Source organism: Vulpes lagopus, chromosome 17, assembly GCF_018345385.1.
Source record: "Vulpes lagopus strain Blue_001 chromosome 17, ASM1834538v1, whole genome shotgun sequence".
In the NCBI taxonomy this organism is placed as follows: domain Eukaryota; kingdom Metazoa; phylum Chordata; class Mammalia; order Carnivora; family Canidae; genus Vulpes; species Vulpes lagopus.
In genome coordinates this window covers 12,637,131-12,653,444 of record NC_054840.1, presented here as the reverse complement: position 1 = coordinate 12,653,444, position 16,314 = coordinate 12,637,131, and the positions used below count along the sequence as shown (strand labels likewise).

At 32.4% G+C, this 16,314-nt stretch overlaps 1 protein-coding gene across 1 annotated transcript; it reads left to right on the top strand.

Annotated features, from left to right (window-relative positions):
- The first annotated feature begins 5,223 nt into the window (after positions 1-5,223).
- Positions 5,224-5,556, top strand: LOC121477302 (transcription elongation factor A protein-like 8). The gene has a single exon (XM_041731492.1). The coding sequence runs from the start codon at positions 5,224-5,226 to the stop codon at positions 5,554-5,556; it is 333 nt and encodes a 110-aa protein (XP_041587426.1).
- Positions 5,557-16,314: the final 10,758 nt, after the last annotated feature.

Sequence of the window (16,314 nt, the reverse complement as noted above, 5' to 3'; positions counted from 1 at the left end):
GTGGGATCCTGGAGACCTGGGATGGAGTCCCCACACTGGGCTCCCTGCATGGAGCTTGCTTCTCCCTCTGCCTGTGTCTCTGCCTCTCTCTCTCTCTCTCTCTCTCTCTTTCTGTGTCTCTCATGAGTAAATAAATAAAATATTAAAAAATTTATAATAGAGAAAGGCCAAGGCAATACATAATTCTGTATTGGTCCTGATAAATCTAGAAAGAGGCTCAGACACCAGAGAAAGACCATAAATTACTCTCACTCAGGGCCATGACAGCACAAATTCTGCTGGTCAAGATTTCTCCCTTAAATCTTTAGCACAAAACAGGAATGGAGAGAGACAGTCTTAAAAGATTAAAATTAACCAACACAGGAACTTGGGACTGAAAATGGATATAGGTAAAGGCTCAAATGTAGCTTATCAGTCTGCATATATGCTAATTAAACCCTCACTGTAGGAGAGCTATGATGACTTGTTCTTATAACATAGGGGTGTTCGTGGCTACTGCTATTTTGCTACAATGAAGAGACAGGCAATGATTATTTTCAGCCAAATCAAGGGCAAGGCAAATATTCTGTCCCGTGGGGTTCTCCTCTCCTCTCCTCTCCTCTCCTCTCCTCTCCTCTCCTCTCCTCTCCTCTCCTCTCCTCCCCTCCCTTTCCTTCCCCTTCCCTCCCCTCTCCTTTCGTCTCTCTCATCTCTATTTTTTCTCTCTCTTTCCCTCTCTCTCCTCTCTCTTTAGACTAGCTCTTGGAAATGATGTTTCCCTTTCATTTTTATACTTTCCCAACATTGATTTTTGAGACAAGAAACTATCACCCATATTTTAAGAAATTGCTGTTTAATAACTTTTTTTTTAGTAAAATAGACCTTTCCTTGAAAACCAAACCTATCTGCACAGATAACTACATTAATATTACTCTATATTCCACTGTATTTCTGTCCTAATCACCGTGTTTTTATTGTTAAAGGAGACTCTTGTCCAGGAAGAGAGAAGTTATAATAATTTTATTGTTCATTCCTGGAACTTGCTGAAAAACTCATTTAAATGAATAATGAAATGTTCATCTCTTCAACTGATAACATTAAAGGACTGTAGATTCCCCAAGACTCTTCAGAATCCTCACCTTAAAATCTTCACTTATTATAATTTCAAATATCATGATAATTACCACTAAACTCAATAAAGACCTTGGATGAAAGTCCTAAACTAGACTCCAAAACACATAAGTATTCCAACTTCATTTTTTCCCCCTTCAATACAACCAAGACTATCTCAAGGTAGTACTGCCCCATGCCTCAATAAGAATAATCTCAGCTTTTTCTCATCAACAGTGTATTTTAATGGCAATTTGAGACAGCCAATATTCAATAATCCTGTAGGTTCACTGAGCTCCAGTTGATTGAAGATCCTCAAATCGGATCCTCCTCTGAGGCTTATTGAGATCCCTACTAGGACAGAAGTTCTCAGAGACTTGTGACTTGTGCAGTCACAAAGGCCCCCATGCTTAAAAAGGGCTCTGGGCTTAGTTTAAAACTCTGTTATTGCCATCTTAAATTTCTTAACCCTATTTGAAAAAGGAACACTGCATTTTTATTATGCACTGGACTCCACAATTATATAGTCAGTCCTGTCTATCAGTGTTGTCTCTGATTAGGACTATGATAGGTTAAGTTTCTGACTTAGATTTTTTTTTTCTCTTTATTTCATTGATAAAGCCAAATGTGAATATTTTGTTTCATATGAATAATCATTTTAGGAAGCTTTTGATTATCTGATCAAACTTGCAAAGTGTTGTTGTTAGTGAATATTTGCTTTATTATCAACAACTCTCATATGTGTCCCTGTATGTTCTTGTCACTTTTTTTTTGTTGTTGTGCAGCTAAAAGAGGAATTCTTAAGATCACGGGGAAGAAACTACATAATTTTCCTTTGGGACCCATCCAGCTTCCCTCATGCCAGGTGCAAGTAATAAATCAGTTTTTCTGGGTTACTGAAATGAGGTGTTAGGTAATCTGTTCAATGATAAACACCACAAGGGACACCTGGGTGGCTCAGTGGTTGAGCATCTGCCTTTGGCTCAGGGCATGATCCAGGAGTCTTGGGATTGAGTCCCTTGTTGTGCTTCCTTCAGGGAGCCTGCTTCTCCCTCTGCTATGTCTCTGCCTCTCTCTCTCTCTCTGTGTCTCTCAAGAATCAATAAATAAAATCTCAAAAAAGTAAAATGATAAACACCACAATGGGCCAGAAAGCCAGAAACTTAAACACCTTATCATGTTTTCTCTAAATAATAATAATAATAATAATAATAATAAGGCTTGTTTTTAACCTTGTGTTTTTATGGAAACAATCATTTGTAACCAAACTTTTACATACATACAGCTTGGAAGATTTTCATTGTATGTCTTTTTTTACAAACATTATATTTTGAAAAAAATGCATATAGAGAATTAGGGCATTTAAAAACATAATGATTCCCACTTTTAGGTAGTATTATTGTATTGTATTATTTATTATTGTATATATTATTGTATCAGAAAAATTGTCCTGTGACAATTTTTTAATGGTTTTTGAAAAAAATTTTTAAAAGACCCTTTATTTTCCAATTTGTACCTCTCTTGCCCTAGTTGTTCAGAAGAATCTAAAATGAAACATAAAGATTTAATAGATAATCACAGTAGTACAACCCAATGTTCTGTAAGACTGATTTACTTCTCTTTTACCCGAAACATAATACATAATATGTTAATTCCTAAGACACTCTCTAAATTCTGTCCAATTTTAGTGAACAGCCTTTCCCTGGTAAGTTGTAAAGAATAATGCTGGGTTTTATTATAGCTCAGCATGCAATGTATGTTTAACAATAAAATATACATTTTTGAAAAGACATAATCCTTGGGGTAATCTATGCTTCTTTTTTAGGACTATATGTTAATAAAAAATAATACCCAGGGAATTTATAATACTGTTGAAAGAACCTTCACAATGAACATAAGTAAGTTTGGACACTGTAAAGCACATGCTTATAGAATATTTCTCACAGAGTTTTCTAAGGAAGAATGAGTACATATATTCTGTTCCTTGAGTTAAAATACAAAAATAATAAAATACCTTGATGGCAAGTATTCTTAATTCTTCTGTGTTTTCACATGAAAACTGGGTTAAAACATAAGACCAGTTCATTTGTTATTTAAAAAAAGAAACACAGTAACGATGAAGTAATCTTCCATCTATAAATTAATAATATTAAAAGGTTTATTTCAACTACTTTTTAAAATTAAAAACCCATTTTCTAACAATAGAAGTTGAATCTGATAAATAATAAAGATTTATAATTTATTAAGAGGAGAGATAGTGTGGAAACTACTTCATAGGCATTATCTTAATTTTTCCGTATAACTACCCTATGAGTTAGTTGATATTATTATTTTAGAGATGTAGAAACTCAGACTGTTTAAGATCAGACAGATGGGAATAGGTAGGTGGAATCTGAAATGTTAACTACCAAAGGCAGAGCACTTAACAGTATTATTGTACCTCCCAGTGAGGCATACAGGTAATAGTATCTAAAATACCCTATTTGTCCTAGGACATACCCAGAATACATTATTAATGATAACTGTAACATTTCTTCCCCAAGAATATACATTTTGAAATCCGACTAGAGATAGCAAATCGACACTTATATTGCTTTCTGGGAATAAAGGAATGAAATTCTATTTCACATTCTCCTTTAGAGCTAATCATGGAAAATTTAGGAGTCCCACTCTAGAACATATTGGGAATTTCTTTGGTATAGAATTATATGGTAAAAAAAAAAGTTATATTACTAAAGCCAGTGAAAGTGATATAGCCTTTGATGTCCAGATAGGACTGAGAAATTAAGAGAGTAATAAATTTAGAAAATCTAATTAAATGAATAAATATAGGAGTCCAGTTTAAAAAAAAGACTAAGTGATAAACATAAACATATATTGCACAAATGCACATACACAATCTTTATAGAGACAAGAACAAAAATCTAGTAATTAGAGATAGTTAAGTTTACCATTATGTTATTAATGAGAGAACCAATGTCTATGAGACCGTCCCTGCCAAATCCTTTACACAGGTATCAGATCTGCTTCCCCTGCCTAATCCTACTTCCTCTTCCATCTTTCACAAAATTTACCATCAATACATTTTTTATAATTTTCAGTGTCTGTTTCAAAAGATCCCACTGACCTAAGGTCTTCAGAGTATTCGATGCACAGGATTAGACACATGGTATGAAATTGTCATCTTTTCCCTTAAATCATACCTAATGTAATTCCTCCTCACTCCTCACCATCACCAGCCATGAATTATTTGTACCACTTTGCTTTCCTGGTGTGTTTGGAAACTATCTTTTGCTCATCTCTTTATCATAGAGCAACTCTAAGAACAGCAAGGAAATGATAATTGCTTTGTTAGGGAAAAAAGTTTATACAAGAAATTAGAAACTGGAATCTTTTTTTAAGTTAGTAATTCAGCATTTGTAACCAAAAGAATTGTATGATTAATCTAGGTATTCTCTTTTAATGAAAACTAAATATTAAATCAAGGTTTATTGGTGCAGGATTTAATGCAAATGTGAATTTTGTTTTCAGATTAATGTATACACTTAGATCACAGGAAAAAATCTATTTTCTCTCTTGGTACTAATTAGCATAAATTACCTGAATAAGCAACTCTTTCCCATACGGCAAATTGTGTCACTATGTAGAATTACTCATGTTTGAGAGTCAAAAGCTGTGTTGTTTAGAGAATACTAAGGACTATGAAATAAACAGGTATTAACTCTCTGAATCATTTGCAAGTATTTTTGCTTTCCTTAGATATGCAATTCTACGTCAACTATAACCATAGTGGTAAGAGACAAAATCAACAACCTGGAATATTACTAAATATTTATCTGTGAATAGGGTAGTAGATAAAAAATGACTACTTAGAATGAAATAATAATCAAATCATTTTCTAATGCTATTTTCTAATCTAAGTATACAACCAGTCAGAAAAGTTCTACTTCCTTAAGATCAGAACCCCAGTGGACTTTTACATGTCTCTTGAATTTTCTGATGAGGAATTCTACACATCCACATAATTCCTGTCGCCTTTAAAATAATAAAAATCTTGCTTCGTATTACTGGAGGAGAAAAGTGCCCCGGATCCTTTTAGGATTATTCAAGAGAAATAACAGAAAAATATTCAACATGAAAAAGTCTTGTGAAGAAAATGAAGGAAAACCACAGAACATGCCAAAGACCGAGGCAGACCGCCCTTCAGAAGATGTACCACAGGAGGGAGAAGGAAGTCTTCAACCTTCTGAAGAAGGTGTAAGCCAAGAAGCAGGAGGAAATCTTAGAGGAGGGCTGATCCAACTTGGCCTGGGGTTTAAAGAGGACATTCCTGCGAGGCATTTGAACCCTGAAGAAATGATAAGAGGAGTAGATGAATTGGAAAGGCTTAGGGAAGAGATAAGAAGAGTGAGAAACGAGTTTGTGATGATGCATTGGAAGCAAAGACATTCACGTAGCAATCCTTAACCTGTGTGCTTTAGGCCTTGAATTCTTTTTTTCTGATATTAAATCTGGCCCCTGCTTTCTTTCTGTTGGTGTTTTCTGATGTATCTCTGATTTTCGTTTTACCTTTAGTCATCTGTGGAATTTTGTTTTAGGCAGCTTCCTTGTTACCAGCATCTCACTGGATTTTGTATTTTGACCCATTCCAGAGGTCTGTTTTTCAATTGGAAAGTTTACATATTTGCATGAAAATATATTCATTCTATATTGTAAAGTAAAACATAGCAAGTTACAGAGCAGTACATTTAGTATCAGTTCACATGTAGGATTAAATCCCAAATTTGTGTGCCTGTGTGTGTGTATATATACATACATACATATATCAAAAACTTAACTGCTTATTTCTGTGTGGCGTGAGTTTTTTTTCTTTTTGCTTATACGTATTTTTTTTCAAGAACACATGTCACACACACACAAAGAATTAAAGTTTTATAAGTAAGAGTTAAATAGTTTGCAACTAGCTTAGAAGGGCAATGGTGGCACCTAAACTCTTGATGGATAAACTATTAAAAATATGTAGACCCCAAGTTACCTCTGGATCTCTTAGCCAGAGGAATAAAACTGGCAATTATTACAGATTTAAAATAATAATAATAAAATAAAATAATAAAAATCTGAAACCAAAAAATGCAATCTTTTTAGAAGCTTTATATTATGGTTATGTAATATGGTTTTATATGTATACCATAATATATATAATATATATTATAGTTATATAATGTAATTGATTAATATCTGTCAATTGTATCTCAAAAATATGTATCAAATGGTAGAATAACATATATTGCCATGCAATATTCAGTAGGTAAATCAAATTAAAATGTATATTCCCTTTTATTCTGTAATTAAACTTCATGCAACTACTCACAAAATGGAACATTGAAGAGCATGTCATTATGAAATCATTCTCAGAAAGTGTAAACATTTTTTTTGTTTTTTAAAGAAAATATTGAGGATTTTTTTTCTTTTTTTTTTTCTGTGTCTAGCTATATTTTACATTTGCCAGAGCAAAATAAAGTATTGCAATGAAGGGAAATATGAAATTCTCCTAACATATTTTCTCTGCATTAAGAGTTCCATATTATAGAGTTTATTAAAATTCATCTCTGTTACAACTGTACCACATTGACCTTTTAACTTTATTTCCCTGTAGTCTGTGGACTATATAACCTTCTGTTTGGTTTTATTACTAATTTCAAGATTTTATTGCATTTTACTATTGATGATGACTCAACATTTTATAACTTAGATTACCCACTGGACAAATTAGCTGTAATTTTTATTTGTAAATATGATTTCTATTTAGAAAACATTAACATATTTTCTGACCAAAAACAAATGTCACATATCAACTATTGGTAAATATTAAAATATACACAATGAAATGAAAGCAATTATATTCCATATTTCTTCTAACTTAAATTTACATGATTAATAAGGTGTCTGTGTTTAGAAAAATAAGTAACCTCACTCTTTTATATATGTTTTTGTTCAAATATTTTCCAGGATTGCTGAATTCAGTAGAAGGAACCTAATGTCAGTCTGTTCTTGTCCTCTGGGAAATTAATCCAAAAGGATAAACTTCAAAGTAAAAATGTCTTGAACTTTGCCAATATGCTCTTCAACTGTGCCCTAAGTATAATTACTCTCTAATCATTTCCCACTTATTTCATGCTGGTTTATTCAGGTCTCACAATGCTGTCTACTTGCTTTTCCTCAAACACTCAAGGCTTACTTTCACTTTGGGATTTGTTAACTGACTCTATATACTGAGTGCCTAAAATGCTCTACCCAAGAATCTTCGGGAGCTAACTTCATCTCTTTCAAGAATTTGATCAAATGTCACATTTATTTATACTTCTGATTAGTTATTGTCCCCCTATTTAAATTTATAGCCTTCACCCCTACACCTCACTCTTGATTCTCATTTCTTTTTTTTTTTAATTTTTTATTTATTTATGATAGGCACACAGTGAGAGAGAGAGAGAGGCAGAGACATAGGCAGAGGGAGAAGCAGGCTCCATGCACCGGGAGCCTAATGTGGGATTCGATCCCGGGTCTCCAGGATCGCGCCCTGGGCCAAAGGCAGGCGCTAAACCGCTGCGCCACCCAGGGATCCCCGATTCTCATTTCTTTAGAAAAAAATATGGGTGGTTGATATTTTCCACATATACTGTGTGTCAAGTACAATGCTATTACTGTGAGTATAATAGTCTAATAATGAACCAGACAGGGACATGGAACTGTCCTCAAGTTGATCATACTGTATAGTAGAAGATAAATATTTTTAAAAAATCAAGTGATTTATTAATATATTTGTGAAAAGTTTATTTTTTATTTTTATAAATATTTTATTTATTTGTGAAAACTCTTTAAATGCAAAGTGCTTGGGCACTATTAATGCATAAAAGAAGGGGATTGAACTAACCTGGGGGAGAAGGACTATGTGAGGAGAAGGTATTTTTAGGAAATGATGTTTACACTGTTAATTTATTAATCCTGAAAATCTCCCTATGTGATGCCCATGACAAATAAAAGTGCTAGGCTACGTGAGATTTTTATTAGCAGTAATGTACTCAAAGCTGAGCAGCTTACACATAACACTTCTCATTGATCTCTTTATCAAGAACTTAGTCCCATGGATTCATTGCACTGAAGGGGGTTGCATCATTTAATCACTTTACTATTTTGTGCCTTCCAAATAAAACCAAAATTCTTAAAGGGTCAAAACATAACCATCAAATATCTGAAGAAGAACAAGGAAAGCAGATTTGGCCTAAATTATATAGTATGTATTTTGAGAATTGGTTTAGTATTTGTGAATGAATAAACAAAATGACAATCGAAAAAAGAAAGCCCTGGTTATACCTATACTTGGATACAATTTTGGCTAAGTAGTGAAGGAAGGATACTTTCAAACAGAGAACTGGAAAAAATAGTTTACTATATAAAAGAAGATATTGGTTTCTCAAAAAGATATTGGCTTCTCACCTATCATCATATATATATGTATGTGTGTGTGTATATATATAAAATGTAGATTAAATACATAATATATAATACATATACATAATATTGATACATAAATACATAAATATCAAAATGAAAAATGTGACTTTGGAAAAAATATGGTGAATATCTCAAGATAGTGGAGTAGGAAATATTTTGTTTTTTTAAATCAAGATAAAAAATCATTGACTCTAAATAATACACTATTGATGAGTTTGACTTATTAAAATTAGATTTTGTTCAAGGAAGACTAACTTACACAAATTTTAAGTACAAGTTTCAAACTTGTAAAAGATATCATATTTCATACAACTGGCAAAAAATCAATATCATACCTAAGATGACCCAATTTACTAATAAGTGATGATGTCAAAATCTGAACACAAATTGACTCCAAAGTCTGTGTTCATAACCACAATTCTGTGAGGCTGCTTAACAAATTATCTGCTGAATAAATAATTGTGTTTACATATGCATATGAATTTAGTATGAATAGTTTATTTTTGAACAATTTATATATGTATGAGATTATATATACAGAAATAGATATATATCTAGAAAGGGAGAGTGTCAGAGACTGAATAGAGAATTTAATAACTCCCAGGCTTTTAGAATGGGTGTAGAGGGGTAGTAGTAAATTTCACTTAGAGGTGAACATTTTGTGGGGTTGAAGGGTGGAATCAATGACATGGAATTTTCTCTATTTTTAATACGATGTGATTTTGTACTTGCATATTGAGGGGCTGATGCCAATACAGGCGTTGAGAACTTATATTTACCTGCAGTGCCAAGATTTTCATATATGCGTTGTGTGTTTAGCCATCCATCCACCCATCTAGATGGAAACATTTGTGGTGTGACTACTATTTGCTTGATTCTATTCTTCGTTGCCTTTTTTTTTTTTAGATAAGGGTGCTAATTTAGAGATCTTGTCCTCAAAAACTTTGATGTTTTCTTTTCATTTTCAACTTTGAAATATTTAACTTTTAACATTTTATGTTATTAGTTAATAAGTATATTTCAGTAACATGAAAAATGGTATGATTTCTTTTAACTAATCTATCTTTATAGCTTTCCACTATTAGATTTGTATAAGAATAACTATTCTCAATGAATTGTATCAAAATAGGTAGAACATGCTCGATTTTTACATTTTTTTGTTAGTTGGGCAAGAAAACCTTCATTCTAGGTTGTTTTTGATTATGGCTTTTGTTCCTTCACTTGGAACATGTTTAATATTTTGTCATCTCATTTTATTTCTTTGATTTTTTTGTTTTCAATTATAACAATGATTTCCCAGATTCTCTTCTGAATCAGCTTCTGGGGGTGTTTATATCTTATTTTGCTGATTGCAGTTTGAAGTTTTTTGCCCACCATAAATGGGTTTAATTCCATTTTCATACAGTTCCTATTCAAGTTGTCTATATCTTACCTCTTTTCTGCTCTTGTTCTTAAGATACATGTATCATGTGATAATGAGAATATGACATATCCCTTCTTAAAATTATTTTTTCTTATTAGCACATCTATTTCATACCCTAGATTTATTTTTAGTTGATACAAAACTATAAATTCATTATATTTTGGAACATAGCCCCAAACTTTCACAACCTACTACTTACTGTGTCTCTTGACATATTAATTCTTTCTGAGATTCAGAGTCCTAGACTTTGCAATGCATGTTGTGGATGTGATTAAATTAAAATAAACAATGCAACAAAAAGCACCAAGGAGATTGCCTGGTGCAAATGTTGTCTAGTGGATACACATTTTATGGAAATTCCTATATCCAGATGAATAAATTTAAATGATAGGTAGAGAAAAAATGCATCTTGGGGAAGTATAGAGACAGAAACAATCTGAGCCCTCAGAGGAATATTATTTACACTGAAAAAAGAATCCAAAAAGCTTTAAAGATAATAATATCCTTGGTCATCAGAAAATCATTATAGTTACCTTGGCATAATGTATGTTATCTACCACTGTTCCAGAGATTTGGATAGTAATCTAAATGTATAAATTAAAGAAGAAGAATGCCATTTTCTCTTGTCTAAGTTTGAATATGTAATTTATCATTAAATTAAGAAAATTTTGAGAGTAAAATGAGGAGCAAAACAATTAAAATAGTATAAATTTTCAGATATTTATTATTGGCTAACCAAAGTATTTATTATATTAATGGGTTGGTAAAATAATACTATCCAGATACTATTTTTAAATAATCTAAAAACATATGTATATATTAAAGCAAAAGTTAAAAAGAATTATGTTTGCTGTATATTCATATACTTCCGTTATTAAGTCTCATATAGTTCTAAGTCTATGGCATTGGTATTTTTTGAAGAATAATTCCTTACGGTATAATCTTATTTTAACTTATTTAGTAGAATTGCCTACAATATTTTGTGTTTGTTTTAAGGTTTATTAATCTAAAAAAATTGTAATTGGTGACACTTTTATCTATTTTCTGTAAGCCTTTTTTGTTTTAAGATTTTATTTATTTATTCATGACAGACACACAGAGAGGCAGAGACCTGAGCAGAGAGAGAAGCAGGCTCCCTACAGGGAGCCCAGTGTGGGACTTGATCCCAGGATCTCGGGATCATGACCTGAGCCAAAGACAGACACTCAACCACTGAGCCACCCAGGCATCCCAATTTTTACTCTTTTAATTTTGTATTTAATATTAAACATCTAAACCAAATTTATTATGTCATGTACAATGCTATTGTTATGCTTTACCTTCAACATAACAAACTTTCAGACTTTATTTTGATTCCATATATTGGATGAATCGTCAGATCAGTACTAGAACTAACCCAATGGATTTTTCTATTTGAAAATCTGATGACTTAGATATAAAACTGAACCATTCAGTTGTTTTTCAGAATTTCCCTACTAATAATCCCAGCACATCAATAGCCATTGCTACACCTCCTGTTTATGATCACCTACTGCTTAATGTCCATTTCTGTAAATGTAACAATAATTATAAATAAGCATGTCATGAGAAAATACAGACAGGCTACAGCAACTGGTTTTGATATTTTTCTAATAAGAAGGAGAATATATTGTGATTAATTAAAACAAATGTCAGCAATATTTAGTGAAAATTATTCAGATTCATATGAACTACAATTGTATTTGTAAAGAACCGTCATGGAGAAAAATGAAATAATAGTGTGATCAGAATCACGTTGAGGATTTTAAGAAGTATTCTGATATAATGCAGTTTCATAAGATTAAGGAGTCAGGGCGCCTGGGTGGCTCAGTCAGTTAAGCATCTGCCTTTGGCTCAGGTCATCATCCTCAGGATCCTGGGATGGAGCACCATATCCCTGCTCAGTGGGGAGCCTGCTTCTCCCTCTTCTGCTTCCCCTGCAGGTGCTCTCTCTCTGTCAAGTAGACAAATAAATCTTTTTAAAAATCAAGAAGAGTCTTCAAAATAGTTATATTCTTTCGACCACAAGAATGAGGAAAGCAATGAAAATTTTTATGCCATTTAAGAGGGAGAATAGATATAGCTGGTTCATCCTTAAGGGTGTATTTCATGGGAATTGGAGAAGGAATACGGTAATGATACCAGAGAAATTTTGGGACTTTAAATAAAAGAAATGCCCTCATGAATATACATGCATACATGGAAACTCTTAGGTATTGCTCACTTATCAGAGTGATTCGATTAAAAGTATCTGCTCTCTATTTTGCATCACTTGTTCCACCCAGTAGCTACCAAGAAAAGCAGCACAAGTGGTTGAAATGAAGTTCTTTCTCATGATAATTGGTCTTTGAAAATTGATTTGAATTTTGGAAATCACAGTAGCCTGCTGTTTTGATTATTCACCTTGGTGTATAGTCATTGCCAGTTTCTCTGTCTTTCAATGTAACATTTTTTTAAATGCATGAAACATAAGATTAAAAAGTGAAAAAGGGGGATCCCTGGATGGCTCACCAGTTTAGCGCCTGCCTTGGCCCTGGAGTGGTCCTGGAATCCTGGGATTGAGTCCCACATCAGGAGCCCTGCATGGAGCCTGCTTCTCCCTCTGCCTGTGTCTCTGCCTCTCTCTCTTTCCATCTCTATGAATAAATAAATAAAATCTTTTTTAAAAATATAAATAAATAAATAAATAAATAAATAAATAAATAAATAAGAAAAAGGGAGAAATAGAATTATCTATAGCATTAGTCCCAATCATATTTGAAATAATTTGTATAATCTCTTCAAGTGTTTTCCACTTAATGTGAATATTTTTGGAGTTAATATGCACCTTGTTCTATAGCCTCATCTCTGTATTTAAAATCTTTATGAACTTTTGAGGTCTATAAATGCATTTTTCAAAAATGTTTTTTTTTTGACTTAAGGGTTCCACAAGCCCAATGAACCATTAATCATTCAGCATTGAATGTTAGTTTCAAGTTGTGCTGTTAGAATTAAGCTTATTGTAAATGTGTATTCTAGCATTTATGTATTTAATAGAATTAATTAGTATTTAATTAAGAATAAATATTTAAAAAAAAAAAAAGAATAAATATTTAATCTTCTCCTTAACAGAAAAATGAATTTGTCACCTAGGAATGCAATTTTATCAATTTATCTATTTATTTTCAATTTTTTAAAATATATTACCAAATGATCCAATTGATTGACCATATTCTATGAACCTGACGTTTTTTCTATGCTCAGGTTAGCCTGAGACATTACTTTTGTTTTCCTAATTTTTACTAAATTTTAAGTAAAATCAAATGATATTTCATTGTTACTATAATAGCCATTTCTTGTATTATCATCTGACCAATTTCTGTAATGATTCAACACTTTCATAAACACCCAGTGCTCATCACAAGTGCCCTCCTTAATCCTCATCATTTATTTCACCCATCCCCCCAGCCACCTCCCCTCTGTCAGCCATCAGTTTGTTCCCTATCGATAAGAGTTTTTCTTGGTTGGCCTCTCTCTAGTTTTATTTTCCTAACTTATTTGTTTGTTTCTTAAATTCTGCATATGAATGAAATCATATGGTATTTGTCTTTCTCTCACTGACTTATTTCACTAGCATAATACTCTCAAGCTCCATCTATGTCATTGCAAATAAGACTTCATTCTTTTCTATGGCTGAGCATTATTCCATTGCATATGTATACTGCATCTTCTTTATCCATTGTATGGTTCTTAATTGGCCTAATTTCTTTTTTAAAAGATTTATTTATTAATTTGAGAGATAGAGCAGAGTGAGCAAGGACATGTGTAGGGAAAAGATTTATTTATTTATTTGAAAGATAGAACAGAGTGAGCAAGGACATGTGTAGGGGGAGAGGGGCCGAGGAAGAGAGAGAAGCAGACTCCCCACTGAGTGGGGAGTCAGATGCAGGGCTGGATCCCAGGACCCTGAGATCATCACCTGAAGGCAGACACTTAACCAACTGAGCCCCTTAATTGGCCTAATTTCAATGTTGTGTCTCTGGGAATAAGAAGACCTGAGAAGGAGAAAGACAAAGGAAGCTAGTGGGTGGGAGAATCAGAATACATACAGCATTTGTCTATTATGTTTATTATATAATGGCACGGTTCATGGCATCCAAAAACAATACAATCATAACATCAAAGATCACTTACTATAGATCACTATAACAAATATAATAATAATTGTAAAAGTTCAAAATATTGCAAGAACTATCAACATGTGACACAGAGACATGAAGTGAGCAAACACAATTTAAAAATGGTGCAAATAGACTTGCTCAACATGAGGTTGCTATAAACCTTCAATTTGCAAGAATGCAATAATGCAAAGCAGAATAAAATGAAGCTAAATAAAATGAGGTATAGTAGATGTCCTTGTACATGTATAATGTAATGTACATTAAGATTATTAAGAGTGATTCAGCTACTTAACAATAACTTCAGATCTGACTATAATAAAAAAATTATAACCAGAAAAATATCAAGGAAAATTCGTTGACAATAATATAATATAATATAATATAATGGCTTCAATGGGAATTTAAGTTTCTTGGCCCCTTCTGTATGTCTTACTTTGTTTTTCTCCAGGAATATACCTGAGCACACCTTTCTGAAATAGAAATATCCTCCACCTCCAGTATTTTAAGTCACATTTGAGTAGCTTTACTTAATTTTGAAAAAAGTACAACCACACTGCACTAGAAAAAGCTTAATAACTATAAGAAATGCAATTATGTTGCTGAATCCTATCACACAAGAATATTTTTTAAAAGAAAAAGACAAAAACATTCTTGTAAAACTGTTTCTCTATTCCTTTCCTTGTGTTCATTTTCTTGTTTATTCTTTCAAATATCTTAGTCAAAAATTGTCAGTATCTATTTTTCTCAATCCTAGTTATCTCACAAATGTTTTCTAGTCCTGCCATATCCTGTCACATCAAATTCAAATATTTAGAAACTGTATAAAATTAATTTGATAATACACAGTTTGTTTAAGTATTCTGCTAATGTTTAAAGTTTTGGTTAGTTTTCTCTCATGTGTTTTCAAATAATAATGCACTATACATTTGTGTACAAATGTTTTTATCTATCTTAATTATATTTGTAAAATAATTTTTTCTCAGGTGGGATACTGCTGTGCCACAGTGAGGCTTATGAAAGGGAAACATTTTACCAAATAATTTTCAAAATATTGTTAAAAGTTAATGCTCTATAAGTTAATTACACAATTTTTAAAAATAATCTCTACACCCAACATGGTGCTCAAACACATGACACTGAGAGATCAAGGTCACATGCTCTACTGATTGAGCCAGCCAAGTGCTCCTCCATAATACAGTTTTGCTCTTGGCACTGCAAGTGATGAATTTCATTATGTAAAAATGCTAATTTTTATGGCTGCAAAATAAAATATTTATCATTTGTTTTCCTGTTTTAAGTTATACTCAGGGGCAGCCCAGGTGGCTTAGCGGTTTAGCGCCATCTTCAGCCCAGGGCCTGATCCTGGAGACCAGGGATCAAGTCCCAAGTCAGGCTCCTTGCATGGAGCCTGTTTCTCCCTCTGCCTGTGTCTTTGCCTCTCTCTCTCTCTCTCTCTCTCTCTGTGTGTGTGTGTTTCTCATGAATAAATAAATAAAATCTTTTTAAAAATTATATTCAGGATATACTATTTTTATTATTAAGAGAATAGCATATGATAAACTCAGCACTAAGGGAACTTAAAATTAATTCTTACTATTGAGTCCTTGTTTCTTGCTTTTACAGCTCATATATTTTGGGAAAGCATGCCAAAAAGCCATATAACTTTATAAGATTTTTCTTAGCAGCTGCATATTACTCCTTGGCTAAATGTATAATAATTTGAAATGATTTATTTATTTGGGTTGCTGCAAAACTTTTGCTATAATGAACAGCAATTCAATAAGCATGCTTATACCTGTGTGTACAAAGAAATGTATGTATTTTTGTATATGTGTGTTAGAATATATATGTATATAAACTTCCCAGTAATTAATAAACTTAATGATCCACTATCATTTTTTGTTACATTCTAAAGTAGCCCCTAGAGATAAACATATAACTTTGCTCATTTATTTTTTAATATAATAATTAGAGAATGATTCATAGTTCCAACTAAAGAAGTTGGAAAAATTTGGAATAGAGCCAAAAGTCTAGACTTCACACACACACACCCACATATACACACACACAATGAAAATATTAAAGATCAGAACTTAATAATCTTGAGAACAA